The following is a 23,165-nucleotide window of genomic DNA, read 5'->3' as shown; positions in this document are numbered from 1 at the left end:
CATGTGATATTTCAGTTTTTCTCTTTTAATAAATTTGCAAAAATTTCTACATTTCTGTTTTTTTCTGTCAAGATGGGGTGCTGAGTGCACATTACTGAGAAATAAAATGAACTTTTTTGATTTTTGGAAAATGGCTGCAATGAAACAAAGAGTGAAAAATTTAAAGGGGTCTGAATACTTTCCGTACCCACTGTGTGTGTGTGTGTGTGTGTGTATATATGTGGATATATATATAAGTCCCACAGGATTATTCTCAACTACTTTGTCACTTAGCCTTGGCAATCTTGGTCATTGTACTTGGGGGTCCAAGTACAACAACCATTCTGTGCCGTAAGGGCTGTCGTTATTGGGACCCAATCTCTGAGTGTGGGGATGATGATGACATCTCTCCGCTGACCTGTCATCCTGACTCCCCCTTGCTGTAGCATATTTGTTGTACCTCATCAATCTCTAGTTGTGATCGGAGCTGCCGTTTGCGGAGGTTAGAACACTGAGCTAGAAGTTGTTTCTTTGTCAGTGTTGATGAAGGGTTTCGAAGCATCCATTTATACCACAGTCTCTGCATATAACCCCTCTCACCGGGATTGCTTGTATAGTAGCATTGCATCAGATCCATATTTTCTGCTCTAGTCCATGAATGTCTTGTTCCAGTAGCCCATTTGTCATCAGGTTGCCCTGGTTCCCTAGCACCTGACGCGGACCTTGTTGACCTGAGCGACGTCCGAGCCAGTATGGCTCTTGTATTTGCGGTTTCACTCATGCCTGAGGTAGGCTGGTAGCATTAAGGACCTTGCCTAAGGATCCACCTGGATACCCCCTGTATGTAGATATATATGTATCTCACAAAAGTGAGTACACCCCTCACATTTTTGTAAATATTTGATTATATATTTTCGTGTGACAACACTAAAGAAATTACACTTTGGTACAAAAAGTATTGAATGTACAGCTTGTAACGTTAGAACAGTGTAAATTTGCTGTCCCCTCAAAATAACACATCACACAGCCATTAATACATAAACCACTGGCAACAAAAGTGAGTACACCCCTAAGTGAAAATGGCCAAATTGGGCCCAATTAGCTATTATTTAAAGTTTCTCTCCATAAAGATGGCCAAAGCTATAAGAAGATTGTCAAGACCCTGAAACTGAGCTGCAGCACCATGGCCAAGACTGTGTGTGTGTGTGTGTGTGTGAGAGAGAGGGAGAGCTGACACATCTGGCCTGTGAGTTTGGGAACAACGTGCAATACTTTTCAGAACAAACTTGTATTTACTGCATTCAGCTAAAAGCCTGGATAGTCAAAAACATGCAGTGTCTCTTGAACTGCATCGTGAGTGACTGCATAAAATGTTGAATTGGGATCTTGCTCAACCTGGGAGTGGGTATAAATGGGACAGAAGAAAGGATGAGTGTGGTCCTAAACTTTTGACCTATCACTCCTAAGTGTAAAATAAAGTCCAATCATGTCTTCCTAATATGCCCTCCCTCATGCACTGAATCAGCGTGACTCAGGAGTGATATGTCAGGGCTGCTTTACAACTTCATGCACACCTTGTAATGGTAAAATAAAATAAAAAGACCTCCTCATATTTAAGACTTATCATCATGCATTATACCCTTGCATCTTTCAATATATTGAAAGGTTCAAGAGGAAAGAATATACATGATATTTTCCTTATGGTAACAATATCAAAATATGTTGGTGGGACCTGAGAGCAAGTACCAATCATTTGGAACATCTGTGTATGGGACTTAATCTAATTTCTAGTAACAAGAAATTATGTTCCTATCATTCTTATAATTTTGACACATTGAAAACAAAATGTTACATATGCCCACCATTTGGTAGGCTTCTTTCCTAGCGCAGTGTATTAATCAAGTTAAAAGGTAAAATAAAGGTAAAAGCAAACATTTAGAATGTTGTTGTTTTTTTTTTTATGCTTTGCTTTTCTTTACAATGATAAAATAGCTGGGTCTGATTGATCTTGTTAATTATTACAAAGTATTACTTTTAATTCACTTGTCCATACTGAAACATAATAGATTTGCACTTCACAATATTGAATAAATGTCATGTTGCATTCACATAAAGACGAATGTGTGCACACACATCAGTAAGTGTGTGAGTCTTAAATGATCCTGTCAGACTCAACCTCCCCAGACCTGCAGGGTTAGCTAAAGAAGATGGAATCAGACTGTCCACAATCTAATTTAATCTGAAGCTGTGAGCTCCATGCTACATGTGGTGTCTTGGCTGTCCAATGGTACAACAGTTTAAACGGCTTAAGAGACTGTCAGGCTGGAAAAGGGTCATGCTATCTTCAGCTGAGTGAGTCGTGTCAGCAAGCTGTCAAGTGCCTGTCTGAACATTCCTCGTGCAAACGTTTGAAATACATTGCAGATACTTTTTGGCCTGCCTCCATGATGCACATTATTTATTACTGAACAAAGGTCAGTAATCCTTTAAGTGTCATTTAGGAGGAAAATTCTCTTGAACTGCAGCAAAAAGAGAGAACACAGAGGGGAGGAGAAACAAATAGTGAAGCCCTGAAATGTTTTTCATCGGAGATGCAGGAGGTCTTTCATGAAATACACTGCACACGAGGTTAAAAGATTGAGCTTTGATTCTCAGAGAGAATAGTGGCTTCTGTTGTGCTCACACTTCACCTTTTGGTGATCTGTCAACTGGATGGTTAAGTGTTCACAAATATAATGGCTTGCTCACTGCAAGAATCCTTCTGGTGCAGTTATACAATACAAAATAAGCCAGACATGTGGTATGAAAGAGGTTTGAAGGAATATTTCCCTTAAATTGCAAGGTTTTACTGACATAGTTCTGTACCTACAGGTAGCATTTAGCAACATTCTGTCTCCAGCATTAGCTGCCATCATATTGAACAAAATGAAATGACACTGAGACCTCAAGTTTTTGGTGTTTGTACAAAGTATAATGTGTCTGAAGTATGATATTTAGGCAATCATTATATGATTGGGAATTTCCCCTTAGTGCTGCTTATTAGTTTGACTGAGCACGCGCTCTAAAAGGTGAACTTATACAACCAATATTAGATATCTCCTTAAAGCATTCATTTACTCTGAATCCACTAACACTTAGTAACTTGATTTTAAAGGCAAAGAGGAGCTGTAATTGGCAGGGTGTTCTGCTGGCATGTTCTTATCAAATCTGTGCTGTTAGATGGATTTACATTTTCAGGTAATATCAATGTCAGATTAGGACTTTACAGCTAGTTTCCAATGATTGGACTCAGTGGTAGATCAAAACACTCTGAATGAGGTTGCTAAGTCCTTTGTTTGGTTTAATCATTCTGATCCCTATACATTACCATGCAAGGCTCCCATTTGGACTTGTGCATGTCTGGCCAGTGTACAATGCAGTTCAATTTCCCCTGCAATCAGAAGACGAGAAGGGACAGATAGGCAGATGGAGAGGAGGAACACAGGGCTCTATGAGAAGTGACTCACTTTCCATTGTATAATCAGGGTATATTAAAGGAAGGAACATCACACCCTCATTGCAGCAATGAGCCATGTGTACTGTTGCTTCATGGTTGTGGAAACCTGCACACTCCTCCCACCCCCATACATATGATATGTACTTTCCCAATATGAGGACAAACGATGTGCCTTGGTTTTGAAGTTGCCATAAGTTCCATCACTTTGGAGATTTGTAACATACCGTTATTTCTTCATATTTGGATGCATGCTCTTTTTGCTTTTAGTGTGGACGTAAGACTGTGAGTGGGAGGATTTAGTTATCAATTTCAATTAGACCACCTCATTTGTAGTAACTGTTAGACGTCTGAGGAGAGAGATTATGTGCAACAAACAACAATCTAAAATATGCACTATTAAAGGCCTAATACTCTATAGGTGTACTGCACCCTTTCCACACCAAACATCACATCATTGTGGAAAGTGCACTGTCTGCATTTGAATGTAGACCATGTACGCTCAACTACATGCAAGTGGAATGTCAACTATGTGGACTTGGATTGGTGGGATGGGGAGGGGGCTGTACACTGATCCCAGATTGTACCTCTTATAAAATAGAAAGAACCGGCTGCATCCTGTTCATCATATTGCTAAAACGTCTATAGTATTCCTGGAGGCCTTATGGCGCATCTCTTTTGCTCAGCCCAGAGTGTGTACTGGCAGTGAGTGCATAGAGCTGTGAGTGAGGTGAAAGGTGGTGATTATTCTTGGGGCCCAAAGCTTCTCTTGCATTGCCAGCCCTGTCTCTCCACACTCCTATGCAATTGTGCAGTATCAGTGTGGAGAAAGAAGAGTATTCTGAGAATTCATCACAGCACCCCTGTAATGCAGATCCTATCATACTACTTTATAGTATTTATTGTCTGCTTTGTTGTCACGGAATAGGCCTTTTGACTTATTACAGCAGGGAAATCCAGGTGAATCTAATACATAAATGATTGCTATTCTACTTAGCATCCCAGTAAGCCATACCAGTGCAGCATGCACAAAAGGCCCTTTTCAAAGCAGGTATTTTGACTTGTTTAAGTGACCCAGGAAGCCAATGTGACAGTGAACCAGCAAGCAAAATACCCAACATATAGGCCTATGTCAAAATGTCTTCAGGTCCCTAACTGGAGCACCTAATTGGAATGCAGCCATTAGGGGAGACCGGGTATGGTTGCAACATGGGGAGAGTTGTAACAACACAAATTCCACCAATTAGAGATAAGATAGAGATAAGAGTCATGAGATCTTTCCAGTCCTACTTCCTTCCCCATCACACACGGTGGTTGTCAAGGCAGGAAACAGTTACAATCAGAATATATAGAGAAAAAACTGATTTTGAGGTCCAAGTAAATTTTTTGACCGAGACTATATTTTGTAGGGCTGCAGCTAACGATGATTTTAGTATTCAAAGCTACTATAGATTATTTCAACGAATCGCCGCCGCCCCCCGGTAACAGGATCAGCTGTGCATGTTTAGGTGATTTATTAGTCCTTTTGGAAATTCATAGTATGTCATACAGCAAACATCAGACCAACAACCAGACAGCTGCTTTACAAAGTCAAACATCACCCGAGTGCTATACAAGTTATACTAAACGCTCATGCAGACTACAGGACTTTCAGCGTCGGCCGATGGCTGTGCCGTTCACACAACTTGCCGTCATATGACGGCAGTCTTGAAGTCATTGTGGCGTTCACACTACGTGACTGATCGGTAACAGGGAGACACACACACTACAGGAGCTGACAACAGCTCTGTCACCCGATGCTGGTCTCACAAACAGCTGTTTGGTATTATAAAGATAGCGATTATAAATACAAACAATCTGGGTGAAAGGATGGATTAGCATACACAGGTAGCAGGGATTGTCTGAGGTACAGAGAGAGCTGGAGGGGAGTTAAAAGGTGCAGCTCCAGACACCCAGTTAACTCATGACTGTGAGGTTACAACTCACGGCCCAAAAAGGAGAACAACAAATGCACGTGGTCACATTTTCCGCTGAGGACTGCGGCTTACTTTGGCTAGCCTTTAACTCAACAATCAATCATGATTTCAGTTAAATGCTAAAGTTACTGTTACCATGTCTGTGGTCTGCTGGCAGAACACCAGCTGCTTTCTGATCAGGTGCCGTCGTCCTGTTGCCCAGGCGACATAAGTTTCGTTTCGTGGTAATATTACAGAGTTGTAGTTTTCTTTAGCTTTAAATAATCCCATACTTTGGACACTTTCTTCTTTGTCCCTTGCTATTTTCTCTCTCTTCCTCCACTTTGCAAACAGCGCCATCATAATCACGTTGTGTTCACAGCGTAAACGCGATGTGCGACAGTGATAAATGCATCAATGCATTTTATTAATCGATTTTATCGATTTTATCGATTTAATCGATGAATTGTTTCAGCCCTAATATTTTGTTTAGTATCTATACTATTGCAGATAAAGTTGTTTGACTTATATCAGATTAAAATGTAGTTCCCCTTCGAGGGAACTCGGACTGCGTCGGTGACGACACTATGGGAACGCCTCTGGGCGTGGCAGGGCTGAACTATGAATGAAACTACTCCAATCCTATTGGTGTTACTAGAACGGTAGTGTGTGACGGCGTAACCGGAGGGGTATATAAGCACGCCGGCACACAGGACACATTAGCTTCTTTTTATTGAGCAGGCACTCTGGCTATGTTTGGAAGCTCCATCATCCTACCTGAAGTCGAGACGAAGCAGATCATGTCGAAGCGATTCCGACAGTGTGTCTTTCCCTGTCAGCGTTTCATCACGGAAGGTGATACCCATGGGATGTTCGTCTCATGCCTGGGGATGTCACACGGCCAGGCAGCCCTCGAGGGGAACGTGCCGGAACGGCTGAGGCCTTTTTCCGGTCCTCGTCCGCGGAATCCTCCTCCCCTCGTCCCCGATCGGGAGCCCGTTTCAAGGTTTCTCCCACTCGAGGGGTGAGTCCGGAGAGGCTTGCACGATCTGGCTCTGAGGAGCTAGATGTGCTTAGCATGGAGAATGACTTCGGGGAAACGGAACGTCATCAGCCCTTGCCAGGATACGAGGAGTTGTTAGAAGTGGTGACACACACATTGATTGGCCACAGGCGGTGCAGCAGCCGTTGGTTGGGCAGCAAACTAGACGAGCGGTTTCTGCGGTAGATCGTGGAACAAACCCTTCTCTGCACGGCTGTCTACATCCGCCCGGCTGGACTACGGCAACGTGACAGAGATCAGACAGCACGGCTACAGAGCAATGCCACGAGTGGAGGAGGCGCTGGCTAGCTACCTCTCTCCCACCTCGCCTCATCCCTCCGGACGCCGGTGCTCCCCACCAAGCCGTATCAGGCAAGGCCTACATGGCAGCGGGTCGAGCTGGAGCTAGTCTGCACACGATGGCTGTCTTGCAGGCATACCAGACTGATCTCCTTCGGGACTGTGACGTAGGGGGTGGTCCCTCTGAGGAGGACCTGACTGAGCTCCGTAGAGCGACGGACTTAGCTCGTGACCCGTGACCAAGGAAACGGGCCGTTCCATCGGCCGTTCCATCGGCCGTTCCATCGGCCGATCCATGGCGGCTTTGGTGGCTACAGAGCGCCATCTGTGGCTCAACCTCTCGGGCATCCAGGGGAAGGAGAGGGCTTTTCTCCTTTGATGCGCCCCTCTCACCTACTGGCCTGTTTGGCGAAGCAGTGGATGCTGTCGTCAACAGGTTCCAGCACGCCAAAACTCAGGGGGATGCGTTTGAGCGATATCTCCCCCGCCGGTCAGACTCCAGGACCGCGACGGCTCAGGAAAGGCGGACGCAGCCTTCGTCCAGCACCTACCGCCGCAGCAAGAAGCAGAGCGTCGCTTCACGGGATCCCCCTCAACCAACCTGGGACGCAAGATGGCGCTTTCGCCCACAGCCCCCCGAGAAGACGGATCTGAGGACCGTCATTCAGTCGTGGCGGGCCCGGGGGAAGAGGTCCTGAGTCTTCGAGTAGGGGGCCAGGTGTTGGGACAGGACGTCCGCTCTCTGCTAAGGAAAGGGGCCATAGAACTCATTTCCCCGCCGGTCAAAGAAGCCGGCTTCTACAGCCGATACTTCCTGGTTCCCAAGAAGGACGGAGGATTGCGTCAGATTTTGGATCTGCGGTCCCTGAACCAATCTCTGAGGAGATTCAGGTTCAGGATGCTTACCATCCCCGCCATCATCAGTCACATCCAATCCGAGGATTGGTTTATCATGATAGATCTGCAAGACGCTTATTTCCACATCTCCATCCGTCCCTCTCACGGGAAGTTCCTGAGGTTCGCCTTTGGGGGCACGGCTTACCAGTATCGGGTTCTTCCGTTCGGCCTAGCACTATCTCCCCGCACGTTCACCAGGGTGCCTTCGTTCCCTGTCTGTATGGAGGAAATCTTGGTTCCTGTCCCAAGGTCCCGTGTTGGGAGCGACCTGTCGGCGAACAATTATTTCAACAGACACCTCACTCACGGGATGGGGCGCGGTCATGTACGGCCACTTCGCGAGAGGCTCCTGGGAGGAGCATCATTTCTCTTGGCACATAAATTGCCTGGAAATGTTGGAGGTTTTCAGAGCTCTGAGGAGTTTTCTGCCCGCCCTCCGCGGTCACCACATCCTTGTCAGAACCGACAATACAGCAGTGGTGGCCTATTTGAATCACCAGGAGGGTCTGCGCTCGCGCCCATTTTGCAAACTGGCACATCAGATCCTCCTGTGGTCCCAGCAGAGACTGCTGTCCCTCAGAGCGATGTACATCCCTGGGACCCAGAATCAAGGAGCAGACCTGCTGTCGAGACAGGGGCTGAGGCCCGGGGAATGGAGACTCCACCCCGAGGTGGTGGAGTTATTATGCGAAGAGTTCGGCCCCATAGATGTGGACTTATTTGCGTCCAGAGAGACTGCGCACTGTCCCCTGTGGTTCTCCCTCTCGCCCCCAGCCCCGCTAGGGCTGGATGCCATGGTGCAGACGTGGCCGAAGCTGCGTCTGTATGCGTTTCCCCCAGCCGCTCTGCTTCCCGGGTTCTGGAGCGGGTCACCCAGGACGGCGTCAGTCTACTACTAGTAGACCCGTTTTGGCCGGCACGATTGTGGTTCTCGGATTTAATATCGCTCCTCAAGTCCCACCTTGGCAGGTCCCTCTGAGGAGAGACCTGCTGTCCCAGGCGGAGGGCCAGATCTTTCACCCGCACCCCGCCCTGTGGCAGCTATGGGTCTGGCCCCTGAGGGGGCGCAGTTCCTAGAGGTGGGCCCGACGACAGGAGCAGTCGAGACGCTGCTCAGCTCCAGAGCCCCGTCCACGAGAAGGATGTACGGCCTAAAGTGGAATGTGTTCACCACCTGGTGCAGAGAACGGGCGGTGGACCCAGTTACCTGCTCGGTAATTATGATACTGGAGTTCCTCCAGCACCGTTTCTCCGCTGGCCTCTCCCCGTCCACGCTCAAAGTGTATATGGCTGCCATAGCAGCATTCCATGCCCCTCTGAGTGATGGGCCCTTGGTGAGGCTTCCACTGGTCATGCGTGGAGCCAGGAGGATGAGACCCGTGACTCGTTCCAGGGTTCCCACCTGGGACCTGGCAGTGGTTCTCGAAGCGCTGGTTGAGGCCCCCTTTGAACCCCTGGAGTCGGCTGAGGCCAAGCACCTGACCCTTAAGATGACCTTTCTCCTCACTATCACCTCTCTGAGGAGGGTGGGGGATCTCCAGGCACTTTCGATTTCTCCCCAATGCCTGGAGTTTGCCCCAGGGAGGGTCAGGGCCATCCTGCACCCTTGTCCAGGTTATGTCCCTAAGGTTCCGGCCAGACTGGCAGGGTCCACGGTGCTGCAGGCGTTTCATCCCCCACCTCATGTGACGGCGGAGGACGGGAGACTTCATCTGCTCTGCCCTGTCAGAGTATTTACACTCTGAGGTCTTCCCGGTGGAGGAAAGCAGACTAGTTGCTGGTGTGTTTCGGTTCCCCCAAGGCTGGGCTCCCCGCCTCTAAACACACTATCAGCAACTGGATCGTTCAGACTATTTCCCTGGTCTATCAGGTGTGCGGTTTGCCTTCACCTATGGCCGTAAGGGCGCACTCTACTGGCAGCTTCTATGTCCCTCCTCGCAGGGGCGTCACTCCAGGATTTGTGTGACGCAGCTGGCTGGGCCACCCCTCACACTTTTATCCGGTTTTACAGTCTGGACCTTCCTTCTACACCCGGCACCCGTGCGCTCTCCTCCTAGTCGTGCCGTCACGTTCTGCACGCTGGGGGCAGGCGGGGTTTCGGCGCGGCCTAAGTGGGTATCTCATTCCCATAGTGTCGTCACCGACGCAGTTCGAGTTCCCTCGAAGGGGAACGTCTCGGGTTACGTATGTAACCCTTGTTCCCCGAGAAGGGGAGACACTGCGTCGGTCCGCCACACCTCACCCCGCCTGGAGTGCCTTGCTTCATAGAAAGGGCTAATGTGTCCTGTGTGCCGGCGTGCTTATATACCCCTCCGGTTACGCCGTCACACACTACCATTCTAGTAACACCAACAGGATTGGAGTAGTTTCATTCATAGTTCAGCCCTGCCACACCCAGAGGCGTTCCCATAGTGTCGTCACCGACGCAGTGTCTTGTTCCCCTTCTCGGGGAACAAGGGTTACATACGTAACCCGAGATGTTTCTTAGGCAACATGTGATGTATTTACCCCTGATAATTTGTCCATGATCATCTCCACAGTTTTGAGCATGTTAAGCTCCAGGTTGTTCTGGCCGCACCAGAGAGCCAGATGATCAACCTCCCGTCTGTAGGACTCATCACCGCCCCGGATGAGGCCGATGACCGTTGTATCTTCAGCAAACTTCAGAAGTTTGACAGATGGGTCCCCTGAGGTGCAGTTGTAGGTGTAGAGGGAGAAGAGCAGTGGGGAGAGCACACACCCCTGGGGGGCGCCAGTGCTAATAGTCCGGGTGCTGGATGTGATGTTCCCCAGCCTCACCTACTGACTCCTGTCAGTCAGGAAGTTTGTGATCCACTGACAGGTGGAGGCTGGCACAGTGAGCAGGGTGAGTTTGGTGCTGAGGATGTCTGGGATGATGGTGTTGAACGCCGAGCTGAAGTCCACGAACAAGATCCTTGCATATGTCCCTGGAGAGTCGAGGTGTTGCAGGATGCAATGCCGTCCCAAGTTGATGGCATCATCCACTGACCTGTTAGCCCTGTAGGCAAACTGCAGGGTTCCAGCAAGGGGTCTGTAATGTCCTTCAGGTGGGCTAACACCAGTCTTTCAAAGGACTTCATGACTACAGATGTCAGGGCAACAGGCCTGTAGTCATTTAATTCAGAGATGGAGGGTTTTTGGGGGACCCGGATGATTGTGGAGCGTTTGAAGCAGGAGTGAACTTCACACAGCTCCAGTGATCTGTTGAAGATCTGAGTGAAGATGGGGGCCCAGCTGGTCTGCACAGATTTTCAGGCAGGATGGAGACACACCGTCTGGGTTAGGAGCCTTCCCGATCTTCTGCCTTTGGAAGAGGTGGCTCACGTCCTCTTCACAGATCTTGAGTGCAGGTGAGGGGTCAGAGGGGGGGGGGGTGGCAGTGTGTCAGAGGGGAAAGGTGATTGTTTTTGACCTCTTTAGTCTGGTTGTACAAGACTCTGTTCCCACTTCTGAAGGCCTCCTCCTTCTGACAAAGCTGCCTGAGTTTCGCTGTGAACCAGGGTTTTTGGTTGTTGTATGTGCGGAAGGTTTTAGTCGGCACACACATGTCCTCACAAAAACTGATGTAAGATGTCACAATGTCAGTTAGTTCGTCCAGGTCAGTGGCTGCAGCCTCAAAAACACTCCAGTCAGTGCAGTCAAAGCAGGCCTGTAACTCCAGCTTTGACTCATTGGTCCATCTATTCAGTCTTTACACCAGGTTTAGCAGATTTCAGTTTTTGCCTGTGTGTCAGGAGAAGATGAACCAGACAGTGATCAGAGAGTCCCAAGGCTGCACGGGGAACAGAGCGATAGGCGTCCTTTAATGTAGTGTAGCAGTGGTCTAGTGTGTTAGTGTCCCTGGTGGGACACTTAATATGCTGTCTGTACTTTGGAAGTTCATGACTGAGGTTTGCTTTGTTAAAGTCCCCAAGAACAATGAGTTGGGAGTCTGGATGTTTTTTCTCCACGTTAGTTATCTGGTCGACCAGGTATAGTAACGCCTCACTAACACATGCCTGAGGTGGAATGTAAACAGTGACCAGAACAAACGAGGAAAACTCCCGAAGTGAATAAAAAGGTTTACAATTTATAAATGTCTCTAAGTGAGGGCTGCATGATTTTTCCAACATTGTGACATCTGTGCACCAACCTTCGTTTATGTAGAAACAGAGTCCACCTCAGAAGTCCGAGTTAGTACTGTTGAGGAGAAGCAGTTTGTCCATTTTGATGGCTAGAGAGCGGACATTCACCAGGTGAATTGAAGAGAGTGCAGTGCGAACTAGCGCGCCTGCTCATTTTCCCCTGCAGCATTTCCGAAGGATCCCAAACAGAACTGCTGCTCCTCCAACTAATAACTCTGGGAAAGTTCCGGGTTCGTTAAGGAGCGGTGGAATAGTATGAGCAGTAGAAAGTAGCCTACAATATTTAAGAGCTCTTCTCTGGTAAATGTTACCAGAGAGGGAAGGCAGAAAACAGCGTTAATAAACAAAAACACAATGCACTACAGAGCGTAATCCAGAGGCTGCCGCCATCTTGAATCAAGATGACATAGTCTGTTGCAGAGAGAGAAACATTGTTCTTTTATATCTGTTTTTGAAGCGTATCATCTAGTGTGGCATCCATTTTTGCTTCTTTTGTCTTATTGTTACAACTTACCCCAGCTTGTGTTACAACCAAGGGAGGCCCTAAACGGACATCGATTTTTAAAAAAAGAAATTTTTTACTCCGTTTTCCCGTGAAAATGGGATAATGTTTTCATGATCTTGAGATAACGAACCATAGCTGAATACAGGGGTCAGTCAGTTATGTCTTTATGATCATTTTGTCAGTAGGCTAGTTAGCTCAGTTGGTGGATTGCAGGTTCAATTCCCACTTTCTGCAAACTTTTTTATTTCTCTATGTGTTTTTAAACATTCTCTTAAACAAAGTTGTTATGAAGAGATTCAGGGGAATCCAGTCACACATTTCCCGATGGCTAGTTCAAAGGTTCTGTGTAGTTAAATGGATTCTCCTGAATGAGAAGTGGATGAATTTCCTCTGCCTGGGAATGATGGGGAAATGAAAAGTCCATAGGTTGATGAATGTGGACCAATCGCTGGGATGCGCACACTCCAGCACATGCTTAATTGTGAGCATATGAATCAGTCATCTTCAGAACAACTTTGTTGGAGATGAATATGAAAAATAATTTTGAAAAGTTAATCTCCTATGAGGATCGAACTCACAATCTTTTAACTGTAAGACCTGTGCCTTACCAACTGAGCTAGACAGACAGCTAACACTAGAAACACTGTGAAATTACCATTAACAAAGTTCTTGTCAACCCATGTGTTAACAGTGTAAACTACTGTTTAGTTATCTAGAGATCACGAGATAATTATCCCGTTATCATGGGAAAACGGAGTAAAATAAAGATATGAATCGATGGCCGCTTAGGGCTCCCGTAACAACCCCGGTAGTAGGGTAGGTTGTTACCTTTTATATAAAGTCTATGGTTGTAACTAAAGCACACCATGTTGACGTAAATGTATGAGGTCTGTGATGGACTTTTAGAGGATTGAATTGGTGCCATTTGTAGTGAACAAAACTTTGTATTAAAGTTTGAGAACTCTAGTTAAAAAATTCAGCGAGTTATAGTAGCTGAAGCCAACAATACCCGGTTTCCCATATACTATTATATATATATTATATATATACTATATACTATAACATTTCTATATACTATGTACTTTAACATTTCACTTAAATGAGTTTTCATTTTAAAAGCAAAAACGTTATCCTTTTTTATACCTGGTAGGCCTACTATATATATATTTTTTTCTTTTCATTTGTGTGCGCGAGCACACGAACGAGACGGTGGGGGAGGATGAAGGGATGTAGAGTGGAAGGCAGTTATTTATTTATTTTTGGTAAACGGGGCGACTTCATTTCCCAGATTGCACCGCGCCCCACGATGTTCCCAACAGCTGACAGACGGCGAAAGCCTCTGCCAGAGCTGTCGGTGGAAGAGAGTAGCCTCTCGTTGGTAGCCTGTACGGACTGAAAATACAAGCCGAGCTGGACTTTGGATCGCTTCTCAAGCTCGGTTTCCGTCGAGCGTCTTGTTTTGATAAAAATATATATATATAAATAATTCTTTGCATCCTGACTTTTCCAGATTAGAAGCTGGGGACATTTGCTGTCAGCTAACTTCCACAATAGGTTGCTGCGTCGCTGGACTGCTGCATATGTTTTGAGCTTAACAGTTTGACTCCAGCCCTTCCAGCCGTGCCCAATGCTGAGGAATGGATAGTGTGTCTGCTAAAGGTGGGAAGATGGTCGAGAGTGATGAGCAGCCGAAGAGGGATAACGTTAGTGGCGGTGGCGCAGCGATGGCCGCACTACATCAATGCGAACTCATCCAGAATATGATTGAAATCTCCATCTCCAGTTTACAGGGGCTACGGACCAAATGCGCCGCGTCCAACGACCTCACGCAGCAAGAAATACGCACTTTAGAGGTAATGAGCTTTTCAGATATGTCAAAGCCCGTCCTGCGATAGAAAGCAGTCTATAGTCAAATTGCGGAGTCATGAAGCCCTAACGCTATGTCCGCCTCATGTAGGCTGAGCATTGGCTGCAACCGAGGCGCCCTATACTGAGTGAGCACATTTTGTCGCTTACAGTATACTACTGGGTCGATGCACTGAGGTGGAGATGACTGAAAAATCATCTGAAAGGTTTGCCTCGTACGGGGGGGTTTCATTGTGTGCTTAGAAGATCCATAAATGCTCGAGATATCCGTGATGCCCGTGTGACCTCTTTCTCTAGGTGGAAATATTTGTCAGGAGCCCCTCGGATAGTTCACAGCACCGTGCTGTGCAGCTGATTTTAGCCTGGCCCAATGGCTCATATTCAATAATCTGATACTGTGATTATTTATGTTACCGTGTTCTGTTCTCTGCACAGGATTTCGTGGCTGTACAGTAGGCACGCAAGTCAAATGCAAAACGAAATGTGCAACCCATTCCGCGTGTTTATCTGTCTCCCAACCGTGAGCACGCAGGGTTGATTGTGCGCGCTGCTTTCCTGCATCTGGATGCAGATTCAGTTCAGTCGTGTTGGGATGACTTGACATTGCTTCGCGAGCCACGGTTTTGTAGGGCCTCAGCATGTCTTGCCATAGCAGGCAGTGTGATAGAGGACTCATGCCTGGTAGCATGCAGGCATCAGCGAAGGATGCATTCAATATTTTCTCTTTCTAGCATTTCAGCCATCACCTTGCTTTATTTTTTTTTTAAATGCTTAAATCCAAAATCCTGTTTTCAAGTAACCACCCCATATGAAACTACCTTTTATTTAAAGCAGTGCTTATTTATTAGTCTTGTTTTTGCAATATTCTCAGCTGCAAGATGACTAAAGGAATCATGTCATGGAAAGTCCAGCTTCATGTTGTTAGTAACAATGCCATTAGAGGACAACAGCCCCTGCTTCTGCTGAGGAGGGTGATGGGAAGAGACGTTGGTGTGGGGTATTGAAGGCTGATACAGTACATTTTGATGAAACATGGAGAAAAACAATGGAATGGTACAACTTGTAGAAAGTAGATTAATGCATCTATAGGCTCAAGACGTAATATTCTACAGATATGATAAATGGGTTTTCTGGCTCATGGTTTATTTAAGCGTTATACCTTGGATAAAAGGAATATTCACTCCTGATTGGCTGGAGGCTATCAATTATCCATGTCTCTTTTATTTCTGTATAACTGAACACCGCATGAACAATTGTGCTGATGCCCCTATAAACTAATGTTCCAGAAAGCTCTGAGCATTTAGTTTCAGCCACGCATAGATGCAGTAACCCGGCTGAACTAATCTTCAAAATGGTCAAGAATCATGACTGGTGAAGAAAGTAGCCCATTTAGTTGAGTTGCGATGTATTTGTTATCTTGTTACTGTCAGATGGTTTGCCTCAGCAGACCAGGTAGCAACACAGTATCACCTGCTCAAAAGCAGAAGAAAAAAAAAATACATTGGAGCAAGGGATAGATGACAACGCTGTGCTGTGTTCTTAGGTGCAGTGTTTTATCCATTTTCATCATATTAATGTTAAAAGAAATAATCAGGTAGCTTCTTAGCTGGCTGGCAGGCACCATGTGCAGTTTGGCAAGTGTGGGAACAAATGTTCACAAGCTCAAGTAAAGAAGCCTGGTATTAAATTAAGAAAAGTATTAACTGGAATAGAAACCAGACCAGATCAGTTTGCATATTTGTAGTTGTCCCTACTGCTTTTCTATAGTGAGTGCAAATGAAACCCATTTGTTGAACATAGCATCTTACATCTTTGTTTTCTCATGCAAAACTGTGGTTAACAAATGCCAGCCATGACTGCTTGAATACAAAGAAATGTGAAGTCAAGACCACGTCCTGTCCTACTCCTACATGCTTCACCTCTTCTTCATCTGTTGTCATGCGGACCTCGTCACTGTGTGGAACAGGATGTGATCTGGCTCAGTACTTCCTGAGGTACGCTGTCTTGCAGATGCATTTTGGCCCCTAGCATTGTTCTACATGACAATGGGCAGGCCGTGTCGGCTCTCACATGTTTCTTGAAGGCTATTAAAACTGCTCTGAGGTCTCTTTCCTGTGGTTAGAGGCCGTTATTAGGGAGGATCCCTGAATGTTAGAAATGCAAATAGTGGATCTGGTTACCTCAAGTATAGCAAGTTTAGCAAGGTTCAGTATCCTTCCCTATTGTACCTTGTGGATCAGAGCAACTGGGAACATTTTTTTTGCTGCATTGGAAACAGGTAAGGTAGATACTTTTTGGTTTCCAACACAGCAATTTGTATTTGTACAATGGTATATTTATTTAAATTTTAATTGATCTTACTTTCACTGATTATAGTAAGTTCAAAGTGTAGCTATTCAGCCTGGCCTTACCTTACATTACAGAGCATACATGTAACTCGTACGTAAAGCTGTATGGACTGTTCCAATTCTAAAGTAAATATAAATATACAAGTAGCCTAGCAATGGCTTAGGTCACAGCCCTGCTGATTATTATATTTTTTTAAACTTCCCTTGAACTCATCACTTGCTGTTGGTCTTATTGTGTATCAGCAGAGCTGTTGAAGTCAAAATCTTCTCTTTGTTGTAGATGCAGGTGTTTGGTAAAACATGTTTTTGTTCCATTTAAATTTATCTGATCCATTTTGACTTTGAACCAATGTTTCACCGTAACTTACTGTTTTACTTATTCTTTCTCATTTCCTTATGTTCATCTTCTATGCCACAGATGCAGGGTGGGCGAATGTATGAGTGGTTCCTCTTGATTTTCATCGATTCGGAAGAACTTAATGATTAAGTATAGTAGATTCTTGGAAACTAATTTTCTATTATTTAAACAGGGGATGAAGTTGCAGCTATTTATGCACAGCAAAAGTGGATATAAATGTCGTGAAAATGACAGCTGAAATGTATTCAACTTACTGTTTAGTTACTGTTACCTCTGTTACTGTCTATTGACGCGTACATTTTCCCTCCCTTTTTATAAATGTGTTCAAGTCTGCTGCTGTTTAGCTGCCCTTGACCTTTCAGGACCCTTTGAGGGGACAAGAGAAAAGAAAGATGTTTGAACTGATAAAAGGAGGATTTTAGATTAGCTGGTGACATCTGATCAAATCATTGCTAAGAAGCCTTGTCTTTCAACAATTTTTCAAGAGGAACTGGAAGGGCATAGGGTGCTGTCTTGATCAGCAGTCTTACTTCCTGCCTTAGCTGGCGCACCATTTTGAAAGTACATCTTGTCATAAGTGTGACTTTCACTTCTTGCTTTATACCTCGTTTAGATTTCACTTGCCACATGCTTCAAAAATTTAAAATCAGCAGATTGGGACATAGATTTAGTTTCTATAGATAAAATATATCCAAATTTCAACCAAAATGTTTTTTAGACATGCACAACACACCCCTAAAACTCATCTCTGTTGTGTCTGAACCTTGACCCATTGACCTGAGAGGAGTACAAGATCTGGTCTCATGTAAACCATTCTGTTGCAGATGTAGATGATAGATGCCATTACTACTGAAGCTTTAAGCCACTTTAATTGATGTGATGAATTTGAGGGAACTGTGTCAGGTCAAAGAAGTTGTCACACTCGTGGTGCAAATGGGTATCGCTCCCTTATTGCACTGGAGTGCCATCAAGAGAGGCTTGAACTCACTTTATACTCTCATTGAGAGAGCTTTATTATTCCACTTGAACTGTGTGTTTTTTCTGCCTTGCCAGTGAGAGGATAATGATACTGGCCTCTCAAATGGAGTGCTAACTAGTACTTCACTTTTCACATGTTAATCCCACTCAGCCTGGTCTCGGCCTCTCATGCTGCCTCCATTGTTACCTTTACTGTAGTTCTTTATGTATTCCTGCCTTTTGCTTTATCACACCCACTTGCACTGCCTTAGCCGCTTGTTTGATCCAGACACTGTTTTGCTGTTTACACAACCTTAATCAAGTGTCAGATGTTGCCAGATATTTATTCATTGCTGTAAATCTTTACATAAATGCAACTCACTGTCTTATCTTTTTAATCACTGCTCTCAGAAATGATCAGCAAACAGCAAGCGTCACTCTGTTTTGTCTCTGTGTTTGGTGCTGGGGAGAGTTTGCTGTGTGCTCGTGGTGCGAGCTGTTGTGGCTGCATCTATATTTAGACATCTTTCTTCCTACGCATTTTCAGGGTTGGTTGTTAAATAAGAAAATCAAATGACGCGCACAGAGCCTCTGCAAGAAGGGAGAGCAGGGAGGAAAGGGGAGGGGAGAATCAAAGCCAATCGGCTGGCTGCTTCTTATGACATGACAACCGCTGCGTGCATGTGTGTGTCTGTCGGGGCCTAAGAGAAGACAATGGAGAATGTTGCTCACATGAGGGCACACAGGAAACACAACTCTAGTGAGCAACGACGACCCTGTCTCTGTTTCCTTTTTTTTCCTGCAGTATGGGTGGTGTAGCCAATAAGAATGAACTGCACGATGTGGAAATTGAGATAGTTGAACAGTGTAGGCAGACCTTAATCTATTCTTAAACTGACTCAGGGTGAGTTGCATTACATCCTGTAATTTTGAGGTCTGCTCTGGGATTTGCTTTGCCCCAGCTGCTAATCATAAGGAAGTTAGCATGGTGTGCCTTGTTGTAAATGGTTAAAATTGCTGTATGTTCTGGCTATATACAGTATATTAGCAATGTACCTGAATTATTGTAAGTATATCCATCATTTTTTAATTTATTTGATCATTTCCAGTTTTCATAAAACTTTTTTTATTGACCACTATAGTCACTCATTCATATCATCCATTATAAATTGGTACTTTTGTATATGTAAGCCTAAATTAGTCCAAGGGGCAGGCTGGGACATAGACTAACCTTGCACAGCCTTACTATAGAGCGTTATCACCTCCTCACCCTCTGAGCCCAGTATACGGGTCAACTTGCAGTGGTGGTAACAATAATGGAGAATGGGCAGCAGGCTATTGTCTGGGATTGTCAACCATGTAGGTTCAGCCCCCACAGAAGTCCATCTGACCTGGCCTCTGCATAACTAGGTCAGCTTGGCTCCATTGTGTTTTTGTCTTTTGACATTTTCATAATTTTTCACATGTAGATAAAACTGTGCATTCGCCATATAACATGAGTCTACTCACCATGGCTCGCTTGCATGACCCTGCATAAATGTGTCTTTGAAAGCCATGTTAAAATTAGCCTTAAATTTGCATTATCTTTCTGCTCCACTGCTACTGTTGCTACTGTCACACACCATGTTCACTGTGACACTGACTGGAGCTGCCACATGTAAAGAAGGATCCCTCTTGCGTCCCTGTGTTGCGATAATCTTGTGTGCAGATGTGGTACACATTTGCATTTGTCTCATAGATTATATTGTACAGCAAATGTCTGTCAAAGATGTCTAAGAATTACTCTATTCATCTGGGACTTTTAACATTCAATAGCTAATATGACACAAGGCGTAGAAATGCTTTTCTTTGAAAGTTTTTATTCACTGAGCCTGTTCTGACAACAAGAAATGTGTGCATTTTTAGTCCGAGAGAAATGAACTGACCTTCCTGTGCAAATATCATTTTCTGATATATATCATTGTTGCTCAGTTCTCAGATTGGCCATGCTATCCTTGGCACATGCACCAAAGTGGCTGTGTCAGCAAGAGCCTTGAGAAAACAATTGGGAGCAGTGGGGTCTGCTGTGTCAGGCAGGCCGGCGCTGGGACTCTTCTCCCCTCTCTCCGGCGGCTGACACACTGGCTGTCACTCATCTCCTCACAGCATTAGGCCGTTGCCATGGTGTTGCTTAGCTCTGCTGACAGGTGGGCTCTGACGCGATTTCTCCTCCCACCTCCAGGCCACACGTCAAATGCTGCTTTCTCCACTGCACCAAAAATAATATGCGAGGGGCTTGTTGTTATCTCTGTTTGTTGATGTGCCTGACTGTCCTCCCAAAACAAATACACACATTGCTGATATGGGGGACTTGTGTGCTTGTGTAACCCTATCCACCTTATTTATTTAGGACGATAATGGATGAAGTGAATGTTCTGCTTGTGAGTGGAGATGAAAATGCTGGTCATGTTTTGTGTACCACAGGTATTGTCCTGTGGAGATGCATGATGACATTCGTATGCTGAGATGTATTGTGTGCATGAGTTCCATGCTTCACATGTGTGGGAAAATCCCACTGAAATGTTGCTGACGATTCAGAAGAGGGGTTGCTAGGTAACCTGACGTCACAGCACTTCACTGGTGTATAGGGAGGTAAAGAAGGCGGCTAGCTCATTAGCCACATCAAGCAAAAGGCCCCTTACCGCTGGCCATGCTAGTCCGGATCTCCAGAAACACTAAATTCAGACACTTGGTGAGAGCACAGTGAATAATCTGTGAGGTTCTGCAATTCTGAATTTTGGTTTGTAATGGAGTGGATATGACATTTAGCACAGCTTCACATTGTTTAGTCTCCCATCTACTTGGTATATATGCTTGTCCAACCTGTATGTATGTATGTATGTGTGCTCATGGATGCATGTGTTTCTAGCCCAATTGTGTATAAATGTCAGAGAGGGAGAACAGGCTGCCTACCCGTCTCTTCCACCCATAGAAGGAGCTGCTCTCACGGGCTTGGCTCTAAGGTCAAATGCAACTAAAAGTAGGTTCCAACTCTTTTTGGAAACAACAGGGCACCACATTACACCACTTAATACTGTTCATAAGCCAGTGTTTTTTGAAGCTTTTAGAGACAAGATTATGCAGGCATTGATATGTAAGGCCTGACGGTTTGCACTTATGTTATGGATTTATTTTGTTTATTTATTTTGTTCCAGACCAATCAGCTTTTATGACATGGTCCTTGTTTGTAAGTTTTGAAAACGTCCCATTTTATTAGTTTGCGTTCAATAATGCGCGCTGTTTTATTATTTTATAATGCTCTCAGTGCAACTGAATAGATGAGTAATTGCAGAGTTGAAAAGCTGCAGTCAGAGTCGACACAGAGAGCATTTTCCCTCCGTACCATCCTCTTTCTCGCTCCTCTTTCATTCCTCTGGCTGAGATGCTTTTGTCAGCTGCCACGAAGCAGCCTTTTTACATCCCAAGGCCACACATTCTGAGAGTAAGCGCGGCTGTATGAGTTTCTGTCTGGTTGGTGAGTGGATGTGTCGGGGAGAAAGTTGAATGAGCAGAGAAAGACACTCGCTCAGGCACTCAAGAGGAGCGTAGTGGGTCGAGAGCTAGCTGGTGTTGCACAGCTCGTCCGAAGGTGCTGCCTGCTGTAATGGACTCTTACAGATAGACTGCGAGATAAGGAGACACACTACACGGCCACGCTCAGCTGCACAATGTGGGCCACTGCAAACCAATACCATAGTGTTCATTGTAGTACTTACTCACAGGACCACTGCACTTGACATTTGCTTGGAAAGTGTTGATGTAAAGTCTCACAGCTTTATATGTCGTGGAATATTTGAGTGTTTTTGAAATATTGACCGGTCTGGCTTTTGAGCATAGAAGGGTTTAGGGATGTTCTGGTAATGTTAACTGATGCACCCAGCGTCATGAGACACTACAGCAAAGCCTTTCACCAGGGCCTTAGTCATTAATGTGCTGATTAGCAGATACAAGCATCAAGAGGAAGACAGCGGAGATGTGTGTCATTAAGTGATGTTGAAAGGACTGGCTCAGCAGGCAAGCTTTTATTCTTCTTCTCTATTCTCTTCTCCATTCACACCCCTGCTTCATCAGCAGCAGCACCAGAATGTGGAGACATTATGGATGCTCTCGTGAAGAGACATGAGAGGAAGGAAGGTGTTGATAACAAGTAGCTTTGTTCCCAACCACAAGCTGGGCCTTTTTATTGTTTGTATTTATTTTTTTATTGGCTCACACAGGAATTGTGTCATATTTCTTATGTAATTGTTATGACATAGATACAGATATGGTAGATTCTGACAAAAGGTACAATTCTGTACCGTGTTTTCTAATAGCTGCTGATTTTTTAAAAAAGTGCACAGTACCTCTGAACCTAACTGGAAATTATATTAAAATGATAATAGCTGTTTATATCTAATTAACTGACTTGTGCACCGGGGCCACTGGGAAATTGGGTGAAACAAACACTGGAATCGTTACTGCAGGTACGAATGGAAAAACGGTGCGAGCATGGAGTAATTCATGCATCAGGTTAACCTTTATTGTATTAAAGAGGCATCTGTTGATGGAAACTATATAGAAGTTTATGTCTGGATCTAAAGATCACTTTTGTAAAAGTGGTCAGTAGTAAGTGTGTTATTGCTCACAAGAATTGTGTGGTATTGCAGTAACAATAAAACACATGTACTGCATCATTTCTGTGTCATCTCACATAGGGCATTCAAAAGAACCTTGCACTGAGGTGTGAAAGATATCCTCCTCAGTGAAGGCCTGCTCCTTAGCTATAGCTCCTAGCACGCTGTGAGTCTCCCCTCTAACCTGCCCCTCCCATCTGCACTGTGTTCTCTATTGCTCCCTGCAGGTGAAGCTGATGAAATACATCTGTAAACAGCTGCAGTGCAAGCAGAAAGTGCCAGAGACAGAGAGGCCCGAGGCCCTGGACAGCTACCCACACTTGGGAGACTGGCTACGCACCATCAACCTGCGACCGGAGCTCATAGAGGTAGGTCGTGTTGTGTTGTTTGAATATCAGTCTCTGTCTCTCTTTGTCTCCCCCTTCTCTCTGGCCTGGGTGACTGTTTGTGTCAGTTTGTGTACTCAGTCCCCTTTTCGCATGCACATGACGAATACTATCAAACTCTCTTTGCTCTGCCGTTTCTCGTGATATTGAAGCTGCAAACAGTGGCAACAAAACTGAACTTAAAACTTGTGGGAAAGTGACTGCACTTTATTTTGTCACACCTACAGGAGTATATAGGTTGCCTAAAAATCTTCCTCTCATCCTAGAGTGTGTGTGTGTGTG

At 45.2% G+C, this 23,165-nt stretch overlaps 1 protein-coding gene across 1 annotated transcript in view; it reads left to right on the top strand.

Moving 5' to 3' along the window:
- The first annotated feature begins 13,624 nt into the window (after nt 1–13,624).
- LOC123963776 (kinase suppressor of Ras 1-like) overlaps nt 13,625–23,165 on the top strand; it is a 9,916-nt gene continuing 375 nt past the window's right edge. Inside the window, exons 1-2 of the mRNA XM_046040819.1 lie at nt 13,625–14,169; nt 22,725–22,865. Of these exons, the coding sequence (XP_045896775.1) occupies nt 13,954–14,169; nt 22,725–22,865 (357 nt within the window). The 5' untranslated portion in view covers nt 13,625–13,953. The remainder of the gene's footprint in view (nt 14,170–22,724; nt 22,866–23,165) is intronic.

This window comes from Micropterus dolomieu, linkage group LG23 (genome assembly GCF_021292245.1).
Source record: "Micropterus dolomieu isolate WLL.071019.BEF.003 ecotype Adirondacks linkage group LG23, ASM2129224v1, whole genome shotgun sequence".
NCBI lineage: Eukaryota > Metazoa > Chordata > Actinopteri > Centrarchiformes > Centrarchidae > Micropterus > Micropterus dolomieu.
The sequence above is the reverse complement of the archived record's forward strand: the minus strand, read 5'-3'. Positions and strand labels throughout refer to the sequence as shown.